The following is a 25,644-nucleotide window of genomic DNA, read 5'->3' as shown; positions in this document are numbered from 1 at the left end:
GTCAGAGCAGTCTTTGAGGAGACCCGTGGGAGAGGTGTCAGCACCACCGGAGCAGAGCAGTTCTTTGTGCTCCACGTGAAACCAGAGTGTTCAAACAGTGAGGGAAATGCCTTTTTAGGGAGATAACGCTGCTAATTCAGATGCGCTGGAGTGTATGTGTGTGTGTGTGTGAGCACACACGAGTGAGTGCTGTATATGTCTTTTCTTCCCTACCCTGACATCCAGCGGATGAGAACAACTCTAGAGTGTGGGTAGTGGAACTTCTGCATTAAAGATGAGTTGTTCCTACAGCTGTGTGATCCTAGCATGCCCTTCCCGTTTCTCATTCCTGGCACCATTTCAGGCGGCTGAGTTCTGTGAAGTCAAAAGCATCTCTTCCTTTCTGCTTCTGCCTCCCCCGTCCCCCCACTCAGTCCTCCATGCTCAGTGCCCCCTGCCCCCCCAGTTCTTTGTCTTTGGATGTTTTACCCGTTGTTGTAGTCCATGTTCTTTACAAGAGTTGAAATTGCTTAATTTAGGGTAAAATCATTTGCTTGGAGTCTTTATGGACTCTCTCCTTAACATTTTGTCGATGCCAGATTGAGAAGACGTATATAAAAGTAAGGACTGACCTGAATTCCTCAGACTACGTTTCTTAAGACCTCTGATGCATTTGGAAATGCATTAAAGAGAGATTTAAATTCAGTTTAGTTCTTGACCTCATCTTTGCTCACAATGTTTAAAGAACAGAAAGTCAGCCAGATTTTATAGTTGGTTGTAAAGCTGCCTTGAAGGTTCTGCCTACTTCATCTCTCACATGATTTCATCTCGTGCTTTTCTTCTGCAGAAAGGTGCTTGGAAGACCATGAGCTGGTGGTTCAAGTGGAGAGCACCATGGCAAGTGAAAGTAAATTTTTATTCAGGAAGAATTATGCAAAATATGAGTTTTTTAAAAATCCTATGGTGAGTCTTATTTCTTTGGGTTTGGGGTTTGGAACTCTTGAAATCTTGCAGTTTATACTTGGGTTTAATAATAGCAGATTATAAAATAACTGACTGAGATGCAGGGGTTCGCAGATGGATTGAGAATCTGAGCTGCTATTTAAGCAGTCTTGCTCAAAACTCAATCTCTGATGCTTATGTAGATGCCCTTGTACTGGACAACTGGAACCACAGCCTTCTCCCCATATTAACAGTGGGAAAGGGGGTCAGTGTCTACGTTGCAAGAGAGGAGGGGCAGGCTTTCTAAGTTATTTTGAAAGTTCTCAGTTAAATTGGAACAAATTGGTCAAATAGTAGAATAAAACTCATTATTCTCTGTAAATAGCAAATAGTATTTTGTGATTATTTGTGGAAGAAAAAGAAGTCAATATCCAGGCGTATTGAGTAGTCTCCTTGATTTTTCTCTCCTTTTTTGGGAGGGAGGCACTTGTCTTATGACGTATCAGGATAGGGAGCCTCTTACCAGCCGTAGCACGTGAGGCTATCCCGAATCCTGAGGCAGAGCCGCAGCGACATGGGGAGAAGACCCAGTGTCAAATTCTGGCTCTGATAGTTTAGCTGCTGTATTTGTTTTATTTTAAAGTAAGAAATTTGATAACTATTCTTGGGTAATGCACAAGAAAAGGCTTTTTCACATGTCTCTGCCTCATCTTTTAGTTTCCACTGTTCTTTATCTCATGCCACACTTGTGTCACTAAGTCACTGCTGTGTGGTGGCCCTCTGCCTTGTTGCATACTTTGAGACATGATTTCGTATTAAACATAATAGATGCTCCAAACTTGAATTCAGCGTTTAAGGAAATAATACATCCTTTTGAAGTAGGTGTTTCCACTGTGCGGTAAGGAAATTAAAAGGACCCTCATCTTAAATGCAAATATACATAATCATACCTGTAGGAATGTTTTTAGTACTGGCATACCTATAAGTGTGCTTTTCCCCACTTTTAATCTGACCTTTAACGTATTTGCTTTTCCATTTCCTTAGAATTTCTTCCCAGAACAGATGGTTACTTGGTGCCAGCAGTCCAACGGCAGTCAAACCCAGCTTTTGCAGGTACTGGCCAAGAACAGACTTCTGCTGGAGTTTCTGGGTGGATGTCCTTTCAGGCTGTAAGGGCAGCCTTGTAAAACTCAAAGTGACTGCGTTCCTAATCACATACTAGCCTTGGATCCTAATGGGGTTTAGAATAACCAGAAATAAATGTTTACTTGGGCAATCTGTATGTAACCAGGCTCCTTCAGAGTGAAACAAGCACTTTTAAACAAGATAAACTTACTCTGCTTAGCAGCGACGGGATCGTTGTGCATGGCCAGAAGGGCAGGATGGAGCAGCTGCAGGCCACGTGTTCTCCAGCAGCCTCCCGCCCATCTTGGAGTGCACATCCCAGGACAGGCCACTGCCTGGCTTCTTGGAAATCTCTCCAGAAAGACTGAGTCCACTTCATAGTGAACAGTGATCAGGTTGCCATAAAATCCTTTTAAAAGTAACTTACAACACGTTAAAAATGAGGACACCTGTCTTAATTGTGCCTCTGCTTTCTGAAGTCTGTTCTAAGAAAACTTGGCCTTTCCCCACGCCCCTTCCTGTGGAGGGAGCCACTAGAGGTCTCTCTGTGCTTACTGCTGACTCATGCTCTTCCAGGGAAATCGGGAACAGAAAAGGGAATATTACTGCTGTGCCCCTAAAACTGTGTCTATTTGCAACGGGTTTAGTGAAAGAATAAACCATTCGCTAAGGCAACCACCACTCTCCAGGTGGTGTCAAGTATAGGAGCAGCTGCTAAAATTTGGTTTCTGTAAGGTTCTGCCGTAGCCCCTCTTTCTGCTTTGTTGATCCCCAAGTCTGTCTGTGCCTCCTGAAAGATGAGAGCTTTAGCGCGAGTTCTGTTCTGGTGGTCCCTTCTGAACCCGTCTTGACCACACCGCTTGCCTGTTCTGGCAGGAACTGTCAACATTTAGTTGCCATGGCCTGTGCACAGTGATGGCATGATGGCTTTTTCAGTTGCCTGGTTTGAGACAGCTTGTGTGTTACTGAGGGTGCTCGATGATCTCTTGAGACTCCAGCCGGACTGGCCCAGGTGCATCAGGACTCTGTCCAACTGGCTCATCCCACCTGTGGGAGGAGCCGTGTCCCCTCTCTGTCTAGTCCAATGTCATCCTCCCAGCCTTGCTCCCAGACCTGGCTCTCGGCCTCTCTTTCCCATAGAAAATCATGCTGCCTGTGGGAAGAGCTGGGACAGTGTGCTGGCCCCGAGGTGTTCCAGGAGAAATCAGGTGCAGACAGACACGGTTTACATGCGTTTTATTTGGAGGGGCAGGTGGTGAAAACCTCAGTGACATGCCTGCTCTCAGTCCACAGGGCTCCTAAGCCATTGCTACTGGCACTTCCTCTGGCCCCAACTCTAATACTGAGATTATGTCTTTTATGGAAAACTAGAATAAAGGTCAGGATCCTTAAATCTACTGTCTTGTAAGGAAATGTGACTTTGTATTTTTTGCCAATGTTAGAAAGGTCCATTTGCTTGTGTGTGTTTAAATACTAATTATGTTCTAGGCAACACCAATTTAATGGGATTTTTAAGACTTCTGAAAGGAAAGATATCACTTGAAAACTCTGTTTGACCAAAAAAAGAGTATTTTAATAATTCAGAAAATATCAAAATGCCAGTGATGCTAATACCATATTTGCTTTAATTATTTTATGTCAGCATTGTCTGACTTTTGAAATTTGCTCTTCAACAGAATTTTTTAAACTCCAGTAGTTGTCCTGAAATTCAAGGGTTTTTGCACGTGAAAGAGCTGGGAAGGAAATCGTGGAAAAAGCTGTATGTGTGTTTGCGGAGATCAGGCCTTTATTGCTCCACAAAGGGAGTTTCCAAGGTGAGTTTTAAAGTCACCAGTCACACCAGGCTGGGAGTGTGCAGAGTGAACATGGGTTGCATTTTAAAATGGACCTTAGGCTCCTGCAGGCTCATGATAACTTATTAAGCTAATTGTGTAACAGCTAAGCTCAGAGTTACTGGCCTACTGGTCTACCTCAGAAAGCAGGTGTTAACAGACCTTGGGGCCTCCAGGCTGCAGCCCTCCTGCACCCCTAGGCTTTCCAGCCCGGGCCCCCTCTGTGGGGTGGGAGCAGAACCTCTTGGCTGCCCAAGTCCCTTGAAAAATGCTGGCTTAGTTTCTGTAATTTGGAAGTTGGCATCTACGCTAGCCGTCAGGATATTTGATAGACTATAGTGCCACCATAATGCCAATCTAACACATGTCGTCGTAGATGTTTTATGTAATAAATTGCAGTTTTACATGTATCCCTGGTGGGAAGAGGACGTGAGAGATGGAAAACAGCTGCAGGCCTCCAAAGAGGGTTGGGGCATTGTGGACTTACCTTGCCAGGGGTCTCCTTTGGTGTCTTTGCACAGTATTCCCTACCCTTTTCTTATAATGTCCCAGTATGCCCTGCAGTAGGAGCGTGCCCAGCAGACCATGGCTGCATGTTTACCATGTAAGAGCTGTGGTCTCTTCTGTTCCTGCCAGGAAGGAAGCGTGGGGAGCTGGTGGGACCCCAGGTGAGGGTGCTGAGCATCAGGCTGGCTTAGCGCTGCTTTGGGAAGTCAGCAGCTGCCAGGGGCGTAAGCTGGAGAGAAGGGGCATGGGCAGCTGAGCCCCTTCCCTCTGCTGATGGAGCATCTTACATCTGATGCAGGGTGGGAACAGTAATGCCCCGACTTCGCAGCTCTAGTTTATGGCTCATTCACCATCCTCATGCATGCAGAACCCAGGGACATGTGTAGCCTGGAGCAGGACACAAAACTGGGTTGGGGAGTGAAGGAGGAGAGGGATGGGACAAGCTGTCGATGGGAAAATTGCAGGCACGAGTGGACTCAGCACGCAGCACAGCAAGGTGGTATGAGTCCTGCATCTGAGAGTGTGCTCTTGACTTTGACCTTTGGGTTTCAGAGTTTCTCCTGGTTTTCACATTGAATATTTGGTGATGGGGCTTTGGTTTGGCAGAGTATCAAATGCATTCTAACAGTCTTATGTCTGAGAATTGAGAGGTGGGGTTTTTTCGCAGGAACTGGGTGAATTTGTTTTTAACTTAGCACTTATTTATACAATGGTTATAACCTGTAGAATGTCAGAGGGGAGATGCATTAAAAGCATGCACAGACTGCCCTCTGTTGATGAGGAGATGAAAACACTTGCTCTTTGTTGTACTCGAGAAGTTCTCTCCCGACGTAAATCTGACCAACCCTTTCACAGGAGCCCAGACACCTGCAGCTGCTCGCTGACCTGGAGGACAGCAGCGTCTTCTCCCTGATTGCCGGCAAGAAGCAGTACAGCGCCCCCACGGACTACGGCTTCTGCATAAAGGTAGTCCACCTCCAGGCCGCCCAGAGGCAGCTCGTGTCAGTGTGCCACTGGAAACTTCAGAATTCTGTCAACTCCTTTCTTGGTTATTGCTTTTTTTTTTTAAACAGAAACGCAATTTCACACTGGATTTATTCATTTATGTAAAAATATTTCATGTGTGCGTATGATGTGTAGGTCCTTGAGTAGCTCAGAAACTCAGGGAAAAGCAGAGTATAAGATGGACAATGCCCATCAATGGGCTCAGTGGCCTAGTGACCCCCAGGCAGTTACCTGGGGCCCTCCAGGGTGCTGAGTGAGCAGACACCTTCTGTGTGGGCTTCCACCGGGATAGTAGGAGAGGATTGACCATAGCACTGCCCTTCCTCTGTGCACATGTGTCTGAGGGCACAGGCTTACACATACTGTCACACCTGCACACACATGTACACATCCATGTGAATACAAACACCTACACATATCTGCATATTTACACACACACACTTATGTGAATACAAAGATATACACACATACATGCACATGACCACGTGCACATGTATGCCTACATGTACACGTGCTTGCACATACACACACACCCCTATGGGCAGGGCCCGCTCTTCTCCCCTGTGGAGGACGTGGTGATGTTGGTCCTTGGAACTGTAGATAATATTTACTGAATACTCACTGTGCACAAGATTCTCTGCTAAAGGTTTTACCTCCATCATGGGGTGGGACTTGAACCAGCCCCATTGCTCATGTCTAGTAGCCAGTTGAGTAACTGTGCCTGGAGTCACCCACTGGGCAACCCTGTAAGCCAGAGCTTGACCCCATCCCAAGGAGGGGATGGGGAGCAGGTGGCACATTCTATCCTAAAATACTGTCTTATACTTCATGTGCTGAAGCTTCTTTGGTTGCAAGTAATAGGACCCTACTCCAAACCAGCATAAGGCCCGAGGTGCACAGGAAGCTGCTGTGGGAATGCAGCCTCCGGAGGGGCTGGAGCTGGGAGCAGGAGCTGTGAGGGTCCAGGCGGCCAGTGCCTCTGCCTTCCCGCCAGCCCACACCAGCTGTGCCCTTTCTCTCCACAGACCAGAGGTCTCTGTTTCTCCTGCAACATCAGCCACATGCAGGGGTGGCCACTCCTGTCCCTCACTTCACCCTCCAGATTCCCAAAGCAGAGCACAGGGTCAGTGTCCCTTGTATCTGGGTCAGAGGGTTCACATGGAGACCCAGATAAGCTTATGCCTGCAGCAGTGTTCCTCCATCACCAAATGAACCCTGGGAGCACCTACTATCTACCGCGGCAGGAGCCATGACGGTGACCCCTACCTGCCTCAGGCTGCTTGCCCTACTTCAGTCCCCTTCTCCAGGGCAACATTGACCCCTCACTCTCTGTGTCTTCCTCGGGGCCCGTCCTTGGGGCCACCCAGACACTCCAGGATCCCTGAGCTGCTCCGGGCTTTTCCCCTCGCTGGTGAACCCCTGCAGGGGCCCTTCCTCCAGCTGCCTCCGCACCCTTCCTGGTAGGCAAAAGTGAAGATCTTGTCTTCTGGGTGAACTCAGGAGCAGGCTTTCCTCCCATCGAACCCAGCATCCCCCTCAAAGAGTTAAACACCCCCTCACTGTCCCTGTTGCATTGTCCACCTCATCCTGCAATAGTTTGCTTTCTTGTTTGTCTCCTGTGAGCTCCCCTGTCCAAAGATGGCTGATCATCCTGCTAAGTAACAAGTAATTGTAACCAACCAAGGCTGGTCCGTGGTGGGTAGAGGAAAGATGCCTGATGCCACGGGTTGTAGATGTCTGCCCGTGCCCCTCTCTGATGACACCCAGCTGATCAGGTGGTGTGTAAATTCAGCCCCTCCTTCACGTGAGGAACATGTGTTTCGGATTCGCTGTGTAACACTCACAGGGTCTTCTTTTACGTTCTTTAGCCAAACAGAGTCCGGAATGAAACTAAAGAGCTACGGCTGCTGTGTGCCGAAGATGAGCAGAGCAGGACCTGCTGGATGACGGCCTTCAGGCTTCTCAAGGTACCCCGCGCCTCACAGCATGCGGCCACACACATCTCTTCCTGGAAGATGCCCATCACTCTTCCTCTGTTCTCTCACAGTGTTCTGTTAATTGAGTGCAGTCACACACCTTTCCAATTGGGGTGTCAAGAGCTTCTCACAGAGGCATAACCTTCGAAAGGGCAGAGCTGGTTTCCAACCTCGGCACTGTTGACATTTTGGGGCAGGCAGAGGGCTATCCTGAGCATTGTGGGATGCTTAGCAGCATCCCTGGTCTCTCCCACTAGATGCCAATTAGCACCCCCAACCCCCAACCAGCTGAGACAACCAAAAATGTCTTTAGACATTACCAACTGTCCTCTGGTCTGTGAGGGGCCGGGAACTGCCCTTGGTTGAAACCACTGGATTAAAGGAATAAGAATTGAAAGGTCAAAACTAGGGAGGCAGGAGAGAGCAAATAGTTCATCAGGAGGGTTAATTATTCTCATGGCTGAGCATCAGACTTCTGGCTTCCTGAAAAGCCAGGGCCATGACGGAAACGTGACGAATTGTACAGCTCGCCGTAGCATCTCAAAGGAAATAGTGCCTCCTGACAATAAGTTCTAAAAGAAAGTTATTGCACAGAACCTCATATGGGATAATGCCCCTGACAAGAATTTCATAGTAATTGCCAAGTGATTTCATACGGCTCTTGAGTAAAAGCTAAGCTTATAACAGTAGAGCACATCTCACTTTTGATTTCCCAGGAAATGCTCTTTGCTCACATACATATGCCACTTGTCTGGGATTTCCTATGTATATAAAGTCCACACGAGTTGCAGGTTAGTTGACCTAAACGAACTTGGCTAAAGTTGGGGTGTCTGGAGAAGTTTGTTTTGTCACCTGTGGCCAACACATGCAATGGTCTGAGATGTCTTTACAAAAACCCCCAGCCATCATTGACGTTTTCCACTGGTCTGAGACTCTGGGTGGAGCCATCCAAAGAACCAGACGGGCAGAAGAGGAGGCTCAGCTCCGAACCCTCCCTGGAGATGCTGGGCATGCCGTATATCTCTCTGTCCCAGAACCTAATTTTGTTTTATTTTTGCCACTGATAAAACAAAAAGGGATTAAAATTAAAATGTTGCTATTTCATAACAGAAGAGGAAATGTTAGTGTTGGTATAAGATACTATGTATCATAGACTCCTCCTTTACAAGCCAGTTTTAAATTTAAGCGTCATCAATAGGAGACTGGTTAAATGAGTTACAGGGTATCCATGCAGAGGAATACTCTGCAGCTATCAAAAGAACAAGTTAGCTCTTCGGGTTGCATTGTGGAAAAATTTCTACGATATATTGTTAACAATGAAAAAGCGAAGTGCAGAGCACTAATAGAGAGTATGCTACGTTTAGAGAGGGAATGGAAATCTCAATGTGCGTTTGCTGGTGTCCATGTCAGCCTTCTGTAAGACTGCAGGAGAAAATAAAGAGGTCACTTATGGGGAGAGGGGATGCAGCTGTGCAAATGGGGGCAGCAGTAGGAGGGAAACCTTTAAAGTTTTAGGTATCTGTGACTTTTTTTGATAGTGAATGTAGAATCTGTTTTGGAAAAATCAAAAACGTAAGTGAAAAAGGAAAGTGATATCATACACTATGAAGCTATACATGTTATTACTTGGGGCAATACACAATATATCCAGTTAGCAACTTCTTAACCTCTGTTTCAGGAGTAAGAAAAAGCAGATGTCTCTCCTTTGGAGCCATCATAGCATAACGAGTCACAGGAAAAGAAGTGGGCAGAACTGATAGTGATTTTAGTAATTGACTTTGTTATTAGTGCTAACAATAATGCGCTACACAATATGTTAATGTAATACTATGAACATTTTTGAGCATTTGCTATAGGCCAAGCACTCTTCATCACTTCACACATAGGACCTCGTTTACTCTTCACAACAACTCTGTGACATATGTTTTATCATCATCCTCATTGTACAGATGACAAACCTGAAGCTCATCCAGTCATGCTCCAGTTGTGGCTGCTGGTATGTGACAGAGCCAGCATTAGAACCCCGAAAATTTTGGGTTCCCTTCCTAACCACCACGCTTTACTTCCCTCCTTGAGAGACACCAGGAAGTCAAAAATCCATTCAGTTCTGAATGTGGTCCTGTCGTCCCGGCCACTTTGCAGGTAGCACTTTGCATCCAGTGAGCCACGGATTCCACGTCCTCAGGTGCCGTTCCTATAGGAGGATGGAGGCCTGGACCTAATATCCACTGCAATGTGGCAGTGACAGGCCCTTGAGCCATCTCAAGTGAAGCAGAAGTTGAGTTATGGCTTTCTGTCCTAGCTAGGTATGCTGCTCTGAGGTCTCTTGCCACCACTGAGCAGGCTCACAAAACAGCATCTGATGTAAGGATGTGAGAATTTCTCCCCATGTTACATCATCTCCACCCTCCCTGCCCTGCCTCAAATTGTCTTGCTTAGAGAGGTGGAAAGCATAATCAGAACACCAGGTTCTATGCTGATGGTCCCTCTCCTGTGCCTACGTGTTGCCTTCAGAATGGGGTGTATTTTGTGCCAGGGACTTGTGCTGTTTGAAGCAGTAGGGAGACCTTCTAAAATGCTTCCTGTTTCCTTGGCCCTGCAAGTTTCGCAAGCTTCTTGGATGTGAGCATTGACTCGTGTCCATCATCAGTCTTGTCTCCTTGACAGGGAGACAGGAACCAAGGTGGGCTGTGGCGGGTCAGCAGGCTGTAGAGGACCTGACCATCCCTCCGGATCCATCCATCTGCCCTACCTGTGCTTGCTCTGTGCCTGGGCATCTTGCCTGGCTCCCCACAAAATCCTCTTTGAGGACAGTGACTGCTTAGCGCTCAGAACTTTGGAGATGCTCAGAAAATCTGAATTGAAGGAAAGTGGAACTGACCCAAACTCCTGTGTCTGGCTTCGACCTTTCTTTTTTGAAGCTGCTCCTCCCTCTTGCCTGCCTGATGTCATGGGCACCACTGGAGTCAACGTGAGACTGCCTGGGGTTGGTAGAGTCAGCAGATGGGGCCTTTGGACCACAGAATCTGCAGGATCGCCTCGCAGGGTCTCATTCTCGGGCCTCCAAGGGGATGTCTCACCAACACGGTCCAAGGAAATGATGCGTTGCGCCTTTTCGTGGTTGACTTGAAGATCTTGTCAGTAGTAAGTGATGAGGGGTCCCTTCCAGCTCCAGCCCTCAGACTCCCTTGCCCCCTAAAAGTGGATCAGATGTGCCGTGTCCTCACATGGAGGAAGTGGACAACGCATGGAGGATGCCTTGGTTTACAACTGACATCAACCTGGAGACCCCAGAGCCCTGAAGCATAAAGCTTTGCCTCCCCAGTGTTCCTGACTCCATCCAGGACTAGATAGTATTGAAATAGCTATTTGGGTTGTATTAAAATCCCAGGGCTTTTTTTGAGAGGAAAACCTTATTTTATATCAACACAGGTACACTTTCTTTAAAAAAAATTATAGTTTGAGCCTATGTAGGAGAAACCTAGCCTAACTGTTCTTGTCTTTACAGATACTTCTAGGGGATAAAGTCCACAGATAATATCTGCTTTTGCCCCTCATTCCTTCCTTTTACACTGCTTTCTAAATAATTTCATAGATACTTTGGGGTCTGTGCAAGGAATACTAAAACTTTGGTACAGTTATCTATCATCTCCTCCTCTGCCACCCATCTTCCAGAAGTTTCTTGAACTTCTTCCCCAAGAGGGAGGTCTTGCTTCATCAGTGCAGAATTCTATAACGAGCGGTTGCTTTGGTTTTAAATGACCTGACACTGAAAAGGCAGTTAAAGTAGATGCTCTACAGGATGGCAGCGTGAAGAAAAACACGGGGCCTCCTCCCTCCACACAAACACTGGTGAGTGTGGAAGAGCGAAGGGAGGGTTCAAAGCGCACTGTACGCAGGGAACAAAGTCTTCTAGGAGGGCTGGAAGCTGTGCAGACCAGAAGCGAAGTATCCCAACGCTGGTGATGTTTTTTGCGTGTTCGCCAGACCCCAAGCACCCTTCCGGGAGCTTCATGTGTCACCTTGTTGAATCCTCATGAGAACCCTGGGGAGGGGAGGGGACCGGAGGCCTTCACAGAGCACAGTATACAGTCCAGGAGGAGAGGGAGCTCCGTGAGACGGGACCAGTCAAGATTCCGTGTTCCTGAGCTGGGCTCCTTAGGAATCACAGGAGGGGCTCGGGGAATGGCAATGTGTTCCAGCGCTGCCCTTCCAGTGGAGCCCGCCTGTCTGCATGCTCACTCCCAAGGTCGCACCAGGTGGATGCCAAAATTTAGACCCCTGATTTCCCAAAGCCAATCCTCTGACAAGTGAGAATCTGTGGAGAGGTTTCGTCTATTCCACGGCAAAGTGAAACCAATAAGGATGGTGTAGTAAGCTTTCCACGAAGCTAACTGTGCTTATGGCAAAGGACATATCTTTTAATCTGAGACTGTCCTCCCTACTTCATTAATGTCAAAATAGCCTTTATTTTATAAAGTGTTGTTGAGATTAAGTGGTAGGTTCGTGGCTAATTTTTGGTTTACATGTGTATTGTCTTGTTTGGCAAATGAGTTGCCAAGGCTTAAGGCAGTCACAGATATTTTTCCCCCCCAAAATTTGATTGCTTTATGAAATCGAAAAGAATGAAAATCACTGATTTCCTTTCACTGTCTTCCCTGTGAGATGATCTCTCAAGTCTAGTGGTTCTGAAATTGTATTTTTTTGTAGCAGAACTCTTTTCCCCCCTCAGGCATAATCTTTAATAATTCCCCAATATGTGAAATAGATAAAAAGACTGAATGGATTATATGGTATATCAGATTATTCTTAAGTGGCAGCGAATCCCCAGTCTCAGTAGCTGTAACGATAAAGACTCGCTCCTGCTCCTGCTCGAACCCAGTGGATGGAGCAGCGCCATCTTGAACGTTGCAGTCTCCCGCATGATGGGAGGGAAGAGAGAGCTGGAGGATCTCCCACTCCCAGTTAAATGACGCATGTCACTTCCACCCACAGTCGTTGGTCCAAACTGGTCACCCAGTCCCACCCAACCACAGGGGCCTGGGAAGTGTAAGCCTGCCACTTGACTGGAAGTGAAGAGCCAGAAATATGTGGCCAACAGTGCAATCACTTCCACACGTGTACAGTTTAAATGTCCGTTCAGACACAGCCTGCCACTTGCAGCATCTTCGAAGCGCCTCTCCCCTCGGAAGCAGTTTGAAAGCCTAGCCCTGCCTGGTGCCCTCCTGCCCCCACCCACCCTGCTGTGCCCTCTTGTGTGTGAGCAGGCCTCTCAGCCACCCCTGTAGGAACTACAGAAACGGACCCTTTTCTTTTTGTGCTAGCAGATAGAAACAAGGGGGGGTTAAAATATATTGAGAGTAGATGTGAAGGAAGGCACAAAAAACCAGTAGTTTTAAAAATGGGAAAAGTGAGGACATACTGTGCATATCTACCTACTATTGTACTTTAAAATCAAGATGAAATGGACATTCTTTGCAAAAATAGAAAAACCTTAAAATTGACTGAAAAACCTAGAAGGAGAAATTGAACATTTTTTTAAAAATGCATTTCTCTAAGTTTCCAGAAATATTTAGGCTCTGTGCTGTGTAAGCTGTAACAGAACCTGGAATAACATGGTACACTGAGGTTTGGTCCCCTTCAGTCTTCTGGGGCTGTGCTGTCCTTCAAGAACCTGGTCAGACGTGGCCTCATAAATGGAGACTTACCCCTCACCATGTGGATGGTTAGGGTTCCCTCTCCATTAATACCCAGATAATATTGCCTCTGATCTGTGTGTCTACTACAAAATTATAGCCCCTGAAGGTGGAAAGTAGGTCTTAAATTCATTTTGTATCCCTGGAGCTGAGCCCAACAATATGAATCATTTTTTGACCGTAACCCTAAACCCTTGTGCTATCTTTGCACAAAGAAATAAACTTACATTCCATCTCACTTAGTATAAAGATTAAATGTTTAATTAAATTCCAAGATAAAGGAATTGGCATTTTGTTATTTCTGATGTTGTTTATTATGTTAACACAATGTGTGGGGAGGGTATGTCTTAACATGGCGAGGATGCCCTCTGCACAGACAGGAAGTGCCTGTCTACCTAATATGGAGACATATCTGCGGTCTCTGTGCAAACAGAAGCATGACAGCAGCTGTCACCTTCTTTCTTTATTGTTTGGCACTGTCACATTCAATTAGATATGAATAAGAAACGAGAAACATATAGTGCAAAAGAACAGGAAAATATTTCTCTGGTCATATTTTCCTTCTTTTGAAGCAATAGAAGAAATTATAAAGGAAAAAGATTGATTTAGACTATATAAACATTTCTTTAAAATCCACTGCACAAAAATAAAAAAGAAAATAAAGGACAAGATAATTTATACTATAGCTGGTAATCAAAAGGTTAATATCTAAACACTAGAAAGAGCTTATACAAATAAACCTACCACTCTGAAGGTTCTAGTATTTGTAATTGGGAAAAAAACATGAATTCATAGTCATAGACCTGCAGATAATAATGTAGATTAATAAAGTAAAAATAATACTTACAATGCAAATAAAGCATAATTGTATACCCACTTAAAAGACAAACTGATTAAACAACACATAGGTCAAGAATGATATACAGAAGAAATTTTAAAAATATTTTTAATTGAATAATTATAAAAATGTGACAAACTGTAATCAAAGTGGAATTGACGAGGCAAATTTTTGGTCTTAAATATAATTTGAAAAACGTAAGACTTAAAATCAATGATCTTTGTATCCCTTCAAGACGTTATAAACAAAATTATCAAATTAAGGCCAAAGAAAGAAAAGGAGAAGGGAAGATATATATCCATACACAGGTAGTTCAGGAGGGCCCCAAGACCAGCCTCACGTTCACTAGAAGGACTCAGAACTCTTCAAGGCTTTTAGACTTGTGCTTACAGTGTCTTACAGTGGAAGGATGCAGGTTAAAATCAGCATCAGTTCAAGACACCTAGGAGATGGTCCCAGAGAGCTCCAGGCATGGGCTTCCAGGTGTCCTCTCCCAGTGGAACCATGTGGACAGTGCTGGCTTCTCCCAGCAGCCATGTATGGCGACAAGCACAGAGTGTTGCCAACCGGAGAAGCTTACCTGTTCCTTGTTGTCTAGGGTTTTTATTGGGGTCAGCAACATAGACACAGCTACTTTCCACACACCCCATAGGTCAAGCCGAGGCCAACATAAGGAGCCTTTAATTCCATTTACCCCCTCACCACTTTTGAAGTATCTTGTCATGTATTTTAATTCTCTCTACATTTTAAGCCACTTATGACATGATAATGTTGTTGTTTTAGATGCTTCATTTTTATTTTAATTACCTACATCTCTGCACTTTAATCCTTCCTGAATTTGCATTCTTCTCTCTGGGACCAGAAGAATTGCACTTTGGAGTTCTTTTAGTATGGGCCTGCTGGCAGTGATATCTCTCTGAAATTTTGTTTGGCATATTCCTATTTTGTTTTCCTTATTGAAGGAAATTTTCACTGATTTGGGAATCCTAGGTTAGCAGTTATTTTCTTGGGCATTCCACCCATCCCATTGTCCTCTAACTCTCATCATTTATGTGAAGACGTCAGCTGTTAGTCCTCCCATTACTTCTGTGAAAGGCACGTGCATCTTTCTCTGGTTGCCTTTAACATTTTCTCTTTGTCTCTGTTTTTCAGCAATCTTTCCATCATGTGCCTAGATATGGGCTTCTATTTTTTATCCAGCTTCTGGATTCTGTATCTTGACGTCTTTTTATCAGTTTTGGAAAATTCTTGCCCATTATCTCTTCAAATATTTCTTCTGACCCATTTTCACTCTTCTCCTCTCATGGGAGTGCAGTTTACCTATGTTAGACCATTTCAACGTGTTCTAAATATTTTTATTTTAGAAATGAGTACATAATCTAAGGCCTAGGGCTAGAGATGAGCTTACATCCCATGAAGGAGAGTGACGAGGAAGATGCAATCCACTGGAGAACCTTGTTTTCTCTTCCTGACCTTTTTTCTTCCCGGTGGTTTGAATGGTTAATTAGGGAGTGTAGGTTGGGATGTGGGAAGTGTGCATGACTTTGCAGAGCTCTTACTGCTTCTTTCCAGGGTAAATAAAGCATGAAGTGCTGAGCTGATTAGGGAGTGAGCCTGGTTGGTTAGGAAGAGCACTGTTTTGGAAAAGGCTGTGTACATTCAAAGCCTGAATCCTTACTTTACCATGATCTTAAGCAACTTGCTTCCCTTCTCTGTGTTCAGTTCTGTTATTTGTAAAATGAGGATAAAGTACATATTTCATAAAATGGAGAGGACTAAAGAAAATAATAACAAAAAGCACTTAAAACAGTACTTGGCACATAGCCCCATTCAATAAGGTTAATTGTTGTTCTCGATCTCATCCTTATTACACTGTTACTGCCCTGCTTATTTCCTGCCCACCCATCATCCCCAAACCAGTCAGTGGTACTTTCCATGGAGTGACAGTCCTGGCGGGACTGAGAGGGGTTGCTGTATTGGATGTCTGTGCTCGGTTCACAGAGGCTGTAAGCAGGGTATTATTCATTGTTCCGTACTGAGCATTGCCCTTCTCTGCCATGGGTTTGCATGTTCTGGGGCTTTGGGGGCTCATCTAGCCCCAGTGACTAACTCTGGCCTTTCCCCTTCAGTATGGAATGCTCCTTTACCAGAACTACAGAATCCCTCAGCAGAGGAAAGCCTTGCTCTCCCCGTTCTCGACTCCAGTGGTAAGTACAGCTGTGATCTTCAGAAGTCAAGTTCCTTTTCAGGTGCTGTGTCTGCATGTGCTGTGGATGTCTCATTTCAGATGAGGCTGCCAGGAGAAGCTCCAGATGAGCCTGAGTTTCAGAGAAGCCAGTATGTCCCATAGCATTCCATGTCCTGGGGGGTGGATTTTGTCATCTCAGCAGTGTCCCTGCTGGGCGCAGATTCCTCTGCCATCCTTCTCCCCATGCCTGCATCTCCTCTCAAGGTTGTTCAGGTAGATGGCTCTGTTTAAGGGTCAAAAACTGTTAACAGCAACATTCAGCTCTACTGAGGAGCCTTTCCTACCTGTGGCTTTTGTTCCTTTCAGCTGTGGGTTCTATGGTGCTGTTGACCATTATGCTTGAGTCATTTGCTAGTGAGGATTTAGAAATTATAACGTCGTTTTGTGTTCTGAGGACATACTTTACATCCCAAAGGTACAGAAAGACTTCATCCTCTCAAAATATTATCTTAAAGATCCTTCTACGTGCGTGTCTTGGAGATGTCAGATTATGCCACGGAAAGAGTGTGTGTGTTCCCTGAACTAACATACTGAGGGAAGGCCTGGGTTGCTGATGAGGACTGGGCTCACCTGTGAGGTTTCCATTTCTCCCATGTGCTTTAGTGAAGGACAGGGAGCCTGTGAAGGACCACACGGGCCAAATCCTTTTGGCACCAGTGGCCACACAGCAGCCTTTGAATGCTGCGAGAGGGTTGGAACATTTCTTTTTCTTCTGAAGAGAAACCAAAGCCGTTTCCAGCTCTAGGGCCTTTGGCCACTGAATTTTCAACCTGAACCTTAGAGAGCTGGGAGCTCGCATGAGGGGCATTCCTATCACCTTTTCCTGCTGTCTTTTCAATTATTTCATGCCAAGATTCCCATGTGCTGCTATAGCTCATTTCCCTATATTTTAAGAACTTGTGGCCTTTCCTCTCTAGCGCAGTGTCTCTGAGAACTCCCTCGTGGCAATGGATTTTTCTGGGCAAACAGGAAGAGTGATCGAGAATCCAGCGGAAGCCCAGAGCGCAGCCCTGGAAGAAGGCCACGCCTGGAGGGTAAGGCCATGGCCCAGTCCCAGCAGGACAGGTTCCCTCGGGGTGGCATCCCAGGAGAATGGTTCTGTGGGTGCTGGCAAGGGGGTGAGATGTTGGGGAGGGGAGGGTGGCATCTGAGTTCTAAGCTGCGGGAAGCAATTGGCACTTCTGGGCCCCTCCACGTTCCCACACCTGCCACCCCCACTGCCTCCCTGACCTCTGGGCTCACACGCAGAACTCTTCCTGCTGATGAGTCATCAGTGGCCATCTGTGAGGAGCATGGAGCCCACGCCTCTGCCTCACCTCTAGTCAGCTTCCTGGCCTTGGACATCTCTTCGGTTAAGTTCCTAATCTCTAGGTGGAAAAACGTCACCCAACTTTCAGATTTTCCTGAAATGTAAAGACAGTATATAAATCATGAGCCTGCAGCTCTAGCACAGAAAGGCTTCCCCAGACTTTAGCATCACAGTGTCTGGAAAAGGACGCTGTCCCCAAAGCACAGGGATCCTGTGACCAGTGTTTGCAGAACTGCCTGAGTTCAGTGGGGAAGCTCACGCTTTTCTCCTAAGATGTATCAGGAATTTCACTGTATGTCCTCTGTGTAAGAAACAAGAGTCTGCTTCAATACTGGGACCATTAGGAATATACCCGGAGGCTTCTGTTTCTGTTTTTAACAACCGTGACGCATTGCTCTTTGTTGTCCATGGTCATATGGGTTCAGGTGGCTTTCACTCCACAGTCCAGGGCCCTGTCATCTGGCCAGGCTTCCTGCCCTGAGGTGTGTGTACCGGGTGGCTTGTTGGTTATGTCAGTCTGCTATCTTAGCGCTAACATGGGGATTTCTTTTGCAGAAGCGAAGCACGCGGATGAATATCCTAGGTAGCCAAAGTCCCCTCCACCCTTCTACCCTAAGTACAGGTAAACACAGCATATTGGCCTGGTATTTTTGTATGTAAAGAAAATAAAACAGCTCCCACCCCTCCCCGAGCTTCACAAAGCTGTCTGGGTCCAGAGCACCCCACGAGAGGTGTGGCCACGGGATCGGGGCCCGGCACTGATCGCAAGTAGCGGTGCTGTCAGGGAAGCCATTCTGCAGAGGGGTCGAGACCCTACCTTCCTTCTCTCTTCCATCCCGCAGTGATTCATAGGACGCAGCACTGGTTTCACGGCAGGATCTCCAGGGAGGAGTCGCACAGGATCATTAAGCAGCAAGGGCTGGTTGATGGGTAAGGAGCCACCACTGATAAGAGCTGGCATCTGCTGAGGTTTCATTTTGCTAGGCGTGTATTCTGTTCAGTTCCTCAGAGCATCAGGCATAATAGGCAGTAGTTGTATCCTCATTTTAAAGAGGCAAAAATGTGTGCAGAGGTGTTAGTGTTGTGTAGGGCTTGCACATCTGGTAAGTGGCAGGAGAGGGATTGCAGTCTGCCTCGTCCATACTCCGGCTGTAACCATCCTCCACCTCTTTGTTGAGATTCAAACCAGATGAAGAACACAAGATAGTTATTTTTAATTAGTAAGGCATTGGGCAAGTGGAAAAAAAATATTTTTGCCCCCACCTTTCGATTTATACATGCTGTCAGTTAGCTTTTGATGAGAATAAGCAATAAACAATTTAGTGGCTTAAAACAACAAAGCTCTATCACTTCTCTCAATCAGAGTTGGTTGAGTGGCTCTTCTCACCTGGGCCAGCTCTACTGGCGCTGGGGTGGCTTCATTCATGGGTCTGGAGGCCTGTGCTGGCTGTTGGCTGTGGTGACAGGGTGACTGGGCACAGGTTCCCAGCAGGCTAGCCTGGGCTGGTTCATATGTGGCCCTCACAGGGTTCCCAGGAACAGGAGACATCAAACCGCAGTGCCCAAGCATTCCTCAGGGCTCTCTTTGCATCACATTTGCTGCCGTTCCATGGGCCAAAGCATATCCTGCAGCCTGGCTCAGCTCATATCACTATGGGAAGGGACTGCCCCAGGGTGTGGATGCAGGGAGAGATGTCTGATTGATGAGGGGTCACTGCAGTGTCCCTCACAGCAGAGCTCAGCCTCAGGCTTCTCCTTGCTCCCAAGAAGAGAGGCTCTCTGGTCTCCCTCTCTCAGAAGAATTAGTTTCTTTGTCAGCTATCCCTCACAGGGTCTGCTGGAAAAACAGGTTCTTAGAAGCTGCTAAACTCAAAGAACAATCCTTTTGTCCTTCAGCTTGAAAAAGTTTTATTATGAAAATTTCCAAATTCACCTAAGAGAGAAGAGGATGATGAACCCCCACTTACTCCTTGCCCACCTGCAACAATTTGCTGACCTTATTTTGTCTCCCCTCTCCCCACATTATTCTTCCTTCCTCTCCTCTTTGTCTTCATCTTCATCATCTTCCTTCTTCCTTTTTACATTTTCCTTCCTCTTTCTTCTTCTGGAATATTTTAAAGGAAATCCCAGGCATCCTAAGTTTTCCCAATAAATATATTTCAGTGCATATCTCTAAAAGATAAGCACCCTTTTCCTTTGATGTAAATACAGTATCATTATTACACTTAGCAAGATAAACAAGAATTCCTTAATATTATCTAAAATCCAATCCGTGTTCAAATTTCCTCAATTGTCACCCAAAAAAGTCTTTTAAATTTAGTTGGTTTAAATCAGGATCCGCAAATAGCATTTGGTTGATATGTCTCTTAAGTCTCCTTAAATATAATAATAGTCTCCCCCACCACTCCATTCTTCTATTTTTTTTTTCATGTCTTTCATTTGTTGGAGAAGTGGGTCATTTGGTAGTTGTATACTTGTGGTTTCTTTTAATATGTTCCCCTGTCTCCCTCATTTCCTGTGAAGGGGCAGTTGGGCTCCGTTAGACTCAGATTCATTTCTTCTGGGAGAGCGCTTCAGGGGGGTGCTGTGTTTTCTTCCGCCTCAAGTTGAGAAACATGTAGGGTGCGGTTGTCCTACTTGGTGATCTTTGGGTTGAGTTGGGGATTCAGGTGTCGTCAGCATGACCTGCCTGATCAGGTTCCCTTCCCTGCTCACCAAGTGGTTTGATCAGCCAATACTGGACCATGGTCACAATTTCACTAGGGTACAAAATCATCATTTTTGAATTCTATTATTCTTTCGTCATTCCTTAGCTGAAATTCTTTCCCTTGTCAACACAAATAATCCATAAGCAACCTATAAATGAAAATTGGGGTGAGTTCATTCTGAGGCAAATGTGAGGACCATATAGCCCACGGTGCTCCTTCCCCAAGGAAGGAAGGGCACCAAAGAAGTGGGGTGTACAGAGTGGTTATATGCCCTCAAAGAGCATGTTTCGCCTATGGTTGAAACATCCCTTCTCCAATAGTCATGAGACTGCTCTGTTGGCACAGCAATTGGTGGACACAGCAGGTAGTAGGTCTTCTGTCTTAGTGAAAGCAGTTGATAGACACAGCAGGTAGTAGGTCTGCTGTCTCAGTGGATACAGCAGGGTAGCAGGTCTGTTGTGTCGAGCTGGGTGGTCACAGGTGAGTACAGCAATCAGTTCCTAACCTAGGGAAAGATGCTTATCCTTAAGGAAATGCCAATGTGGGGGAAGTTGTGCCTTTATCTTAAGGCCATTTGTTCTTGCCTGTGGGACATAGCAAATGCTTAAAGCAAATATACAATGCATGCTCAACAGCCACGTCAGGCCCTTTTGGAAAAACAAAGTCAGGCCAAAGTAGGTTTACACCAAATGGCTTCCTCATATACTCCAGTACATCCTATTACTTGCCATTTATTTGTCATGTCCCCCCTTTTGATCTATAATCTTTTGATATAAAGCATCGATAATCAAAATATTGTACCTCGGTGCCAGGGTGGTTGCTGCCTGCTCTGAATCCATTATGTCCCTCAGTGCCATGCTTTTGTCTCATTTATTTTCCCAGTTTTCTATGTTAGGGGGAAATAGTCAGATATAGTGGACAAGCATAGAGGTGTGTATGTTAACAGAGGAAGCATTTTATAGGTTATATAATTTTCAATTAATTTTAGATTGTTGCACAAATGTATATGTGCTTTTCTATGACTCTTCACATTTACATTGTTCACAATTATAGAACAAGTACAGTAACAATAACAATTCAACATATTTAAAAACATTAGTTTGAAATGAGTTCTTAGGCCTATTCCTTTTCAGAAAAGGAAATTTGTCCAGGGTTATAAGATCAATTGACCATCAAGTCACTGGACAACTGTTATTCCACCTTGTATGCCGGTCTTACAAAACAGAGTAAGATAACAGCAATTAGTTTGAATATTATGACTATTACAAGAATTCCAAGAAGTAATAGAAATAGGAATTGCAACCCAGATCGAAAAATGGAACCAATACTGGAAGGGAGCCAACCAAACAAATCAAACTGGGTGTAGGATCACTTAAGTCATTCACCTGTTTCTTCATGTACTTTAGCAAAGATGACACGTTGGAAGACTCGTCAGGTATAAAAACACAGCATTCAGTCTGAATAATTGCACTTGTACCACCTTGGGATGCTGTAAGAATATTTCAGGCCATTCTGTTTTCGAAGACAGCCTTTCTCATTAAGGACATTTCAGTATTTAATAAGGCTATTCCTGCTTGACTATTACTAAGGGCTTGTTGAATAAATTTATTCAGGGCTTCCATATATCATAATGACATCTTTTAGCCCCAAAGAAGGAGAAAATATAGCCGCTTGGTGGCCATACCAGTGGAATACTGAATGAACCTTAAAGAGAGAGAGAGATTGGCAACAGATGTTAACTCAGTGTGAATCGTTCCCTGCTTCCACAGGAAACCCAGGGTGCAGTGTTTTAGCCATCCAGGTAGTAGCCAAGACCAGAGGTTTGTTCCACATAATCACTGAGTTCCATAAGAGCCATCCAATAAATGCCTAGCCTTCAAAACCAGCCTGTTCCAAGTCAATCACTTTCTTTAAGTATGATAGTATTCCAAAACCTTAAGTGGAACAATTATAAAATCGGTGTACAGTTTAAGCATAACAAAGGTTTAAAGGAGGAGATACAACGTTGGGAATACAGGCCTGGTCTGGAGTCTTTGAACAGCTGTCTTCAATAGATGCCATCTTCTTCTCATCCTGGTGTGGTCCCTTTCAACAGGGCTGCAGAGTCTTTTATTTGATGTCTCTTCTGATAAATAAATTCTCCTGGTTATCATCCATGATCCTTAAGGTCTAGGGGTTCTCTGTGAAAGAATCAGCTACCAATCTTTCATTTCTTTTAAGCATCTCAATAAGACCCTGACAATAATGTAACATATCCCTTAAGCAAAGTTGGTTCACGTATTTCCTCATCTAATTGCGTAGGCTGTCCTATTGTTTCAAAAGGACACAGCCAATGTTTACCAAAAGTGTAGATCTAAGATTAAGGAGCACTAACAGAAGAGCTTTTGGCCATTGGAGTAAATGCTTCTGAAAGCTTTGCCAATTAAGTTTTGATTGGGCAATTAGTTCTTTCCATCAATCCTGAGGACTGGGAATGGTAAGCACAGTGGAAATGCTGCATTATTGGCTAAATACTACAAATAGATTTAATTATTTGTGTGGTGAAATGAGTTCCCCAGTCACTATCTAACTCTGTAGGAATTCTGCAAACAGGAATTATCCTTTTCAATAATAATTTACCTAAAGCCGTTGCTCTTCTGCAAGGAAAAGCCTCAACACAATGTGAGAACATACAAATCATTACAAGATATATTTATCCTTGGGATGGTGGCATTTGGACAAAGTCCAATTGCCATACCTCAAAGGGTCCCTTAGGAAGGGGAAAGTGGCCTTATGACTCATGAAATGGTTTCTGTGGATTATACCTTGGGCATATAACAGAAGAAGTATAGGCTATATGAGCCACTGTGGGAGAGAGTTTCTAAAAGTATTATTTTTCCCTTTTGTTGCCACCTTTATGTGTGTGTATATGTATATATATATGTATTTTTTTTTCCTTCCATGGTGGTTTCTTGAGCCTATAGAAGGAAATTTTTTTAGTGGGTTAGCAGAGTTAATAGAAAGTAGCAGGCATTCTTGAGGCTGGACAGCATATCCAGCTTGATAACATCCTTGCTTATCTTTTAAGTAAGACCCATCTCTAACCCAAATTACATAATAGAATGCAGTCATGCTCTTCTCCACTTGTGATGTTGGAAGCAAGGTAGCAGGACTAAAATAGTGAATAATATTTACCTACACAATATAACCTGAGAGGGTTTGTCATCATTTACTTGATGATGCTTCCCATGCAATTTAGCATACCAAACAAGCTAATTAATATCTCCCTTTTATAGGAAGAGAGCACAAATTTCTTTGACAAGTCCCAGGGGCCCTCCGAAAATTCTCAAAGAATATCAAATAAAGACTTCATTTAGGATATGGATTATTGGGGAGCTTGTCAAAAATATCAAAAGATTTTAAAACGTTTATTTAAACAAGATCCAGGGGTTGCTGATGTTGTCATCATGAAACAAGGGTCACTGAAACAATGCTTTGTGATAACATTTAACCAAGGTGACAACAGAAACAGTCAAAATCCTTGATAAAGAGACCTCATCCCTTTTGAACATAGGAAATTATCTCAACAAAACACAGATCTTCTGTCCTTTGGGTAAACTTACTCAAAAGAAAAACCTTTTATAGCCTCTTTATCAAGAGCAGATAAGAGTTTAAGAAAATTATCCTTTTAAGAGAGAAAGCCAAATTCTAATTTTTGAACAAGCTTACTTTTTATATTAAACCTTATCTACGTAATTTATTTTAATCTTAGCCAACTTGACCATTTACAAAACTCTGCAGGGTTTTACTTTCACCAACCTTCTGTCACTTCCCCTTACTCTCAGAATTTGTCTCATGTCTTTCTTTTTCCCCCCAGTACTTTAGGACAAATTTATCTTTCTTAACCAAACAAACAAAAATATTTTGATTCTACATGCCACAACTAGAAGGACCTGCAACTAAGATATACAACTATGTACCAGGGGAGATTTGGGGAGATAAAGCAGGGAAAAAAAAAAAAGATTGGCCACAGTTGTTAGCTCAGGTGCCAATCTTAAAAAAAATAAATTCCATTCTTTTTACCTTCTTTACTGAAAACTTACACCTTTCCTTGAATACAAATATGTTTTCCTTATTAATTTCTAGTAGCTTTAATCATGTATTAGAATTCTTTAACCCTTAGAAACCTTCAGTTTTAGTGAAAATTAAGAGTAAGTAATTATAAACTTTCTTTAGCACTTTGTGGCTTGGCAAATTTGTAAACACTTTTCATGATTTTTAGAAACATGTTACTTTATAGTACAATCTTTTAATAACATGCAAGACATGTTTACTAGTACACTTAAGCAACTTTTAGTTTTACCTGTAATAAGAAGCCAATAGTAGGTGAACTTACATTAATAATTAATGTCCAACACTTTATCTTATTTAGAGATGATCTAGATATTTAATGAATTTTTAGCATTTAAATTAAACTAGCAAAACTTCAAAGTTTCAAGTTACCAAAGAGATTTCAGAAGCTATTTTAAGTACATACACCATAACACATAATTATTGTTAAAAGTTCACCCAACAGTTACCTTTTTCACATCTATTTAGGTTTTTGTTCCCAATAATCATTTAGATTGCCTACATGACTTGATGAGACATTAGACAAAATTAGCCATCATTTTAAGTTATTATTTTTGTTAACCAGTTTTGTAAGAGACAACGTCAGCTTATTTGACCAGTAAACATAGAATAAAGGCCACATGTCTGTTTCATATCCAATGCTGATAGCTCTAAGGACATGCCTGTTTTAATCAAACCAACAAACTTAAACAAACTTTTATTTACCAAAGATTATTTCATCCCACGTTAACTTGAAAGATGTTTGGGTTAGCTGCATTTAAAAAAAAATTTTGTAAGCACTTACTTTAAGGGAATTGAATAGAGCTCTTTAGAAATCATACCATCCGGAGGGAAAATACTACACATTTATGACATACATAGACACACACATAAACAACAGACAGATATAACAAAGATGTTCCTTAGATTTCTGGGCTAGGGTGTTCTCACAGCAGACCATGGTGGCAAAAACTTGTTTTCCCAGTTTTTCTTCTTTCTTTCTTTTGGTCTTAAGAATCTGGGTTGGAAATATCCCCCTTTGTTAAGCAATTGCAGTCACAGCATGAAGCCAACTGGAGTTCAGAGGAGGCTGCCCATTCAGGAACTGATTTCCCACTTTTCTTTTAATGTTGTTTGCTGTAAAGTCTGAACAACTTCTAAGGACAGTGTAATGAGTCAAAAAATGGACTGCTGGTTGAGTGTTACTCCCTGGAGAAAGGTTGTAACAGTGTCTTACATGCCTCAGTTTCTCCCTCTGGCAGTCTAAAACCACCGTGGGGGCTTGGAGCACAGGTGACCAGCCCTTTGCACTTCGCATGATATGGAACCTGAAGTGACTTCACTCACCCACTGCACAGTAAGCCAATCTCTGACACTAGGTGTAGTGGAA

General features: G+C 44.1%; 1 protein-coding gene across 7 annotated transcripts in view; it reads left to right on the top strand.

Annotated features, from left to right (window-relative positions):
* Nucleotides 1–25,644, top strand: part of GRB10 (growth factor receptor bound protein 10) — a 205,153-nt gene that overhangs the window by 165,906 nt on the left and 13,603 nt on the right. For all 7 annotated transcript variants that reach the window (XM_070264433.1, XM_023639064.2, XM_070264430.1 and 4 more), the window contains 9 exons: nucleotides 827–942; nucleotides 1,966–2,034; nucleotides 3,723–3,860; nucleotides 5,241–5,351; nucleotides 7,259–7,357; nucleotides 16,030–16,107; nucleotides 17,066–17,182; nucleotides 18,013–18,079; nucleotides 18,300–18,387. In XM_070264433.1, coding sequence (XP_070120534.1) covers nucleotides 827–942; nucleotides 1,966–2,034; nucleotides 3,723–3,860; nucleotides 5,241–5,351; nucleotides 7,259–7,357; nucleotides 16,030–16,107; nucleotides 17,066–17,182; nucleotides 18,013–18,079; nucleotides 18,300–18,387 — 883 coding nt within the window. The remainder of the gene's footprint in view (nucleotides 1–826; nucleotides 943–1,965; nucleotides 2,035–3,722; nucleotides 3,861–5,240; nucleotides 5,352–7,258; nucleotides 7,358–16,029; nucleotides 16,108–17,065; nucleotides 17,183–18,012; nucleotides 18,080–18,299; nucleotides 18,388–25,644) is intronic.

The sequence above is a fragment of the Equus caballus genome, chromosome 4 (assembly GCF_041296265.1).
Source record: "Equus caballus isolate H_3958 breed thoroughbred chromosome 4, TB-T2T, whole genome shotgun sequence".
Taxonomy (NCBI): Eukaryota; Metazoa; Chordata; class Mammalia; order Perissodactyla; family Equidae; genus Equus; species Equus caballus.
The sequence above is the reverse complement of the archived record's forward strand: the minus strand, read 5'-3'. Positions and strand labels throughout refer to the sequence as shown.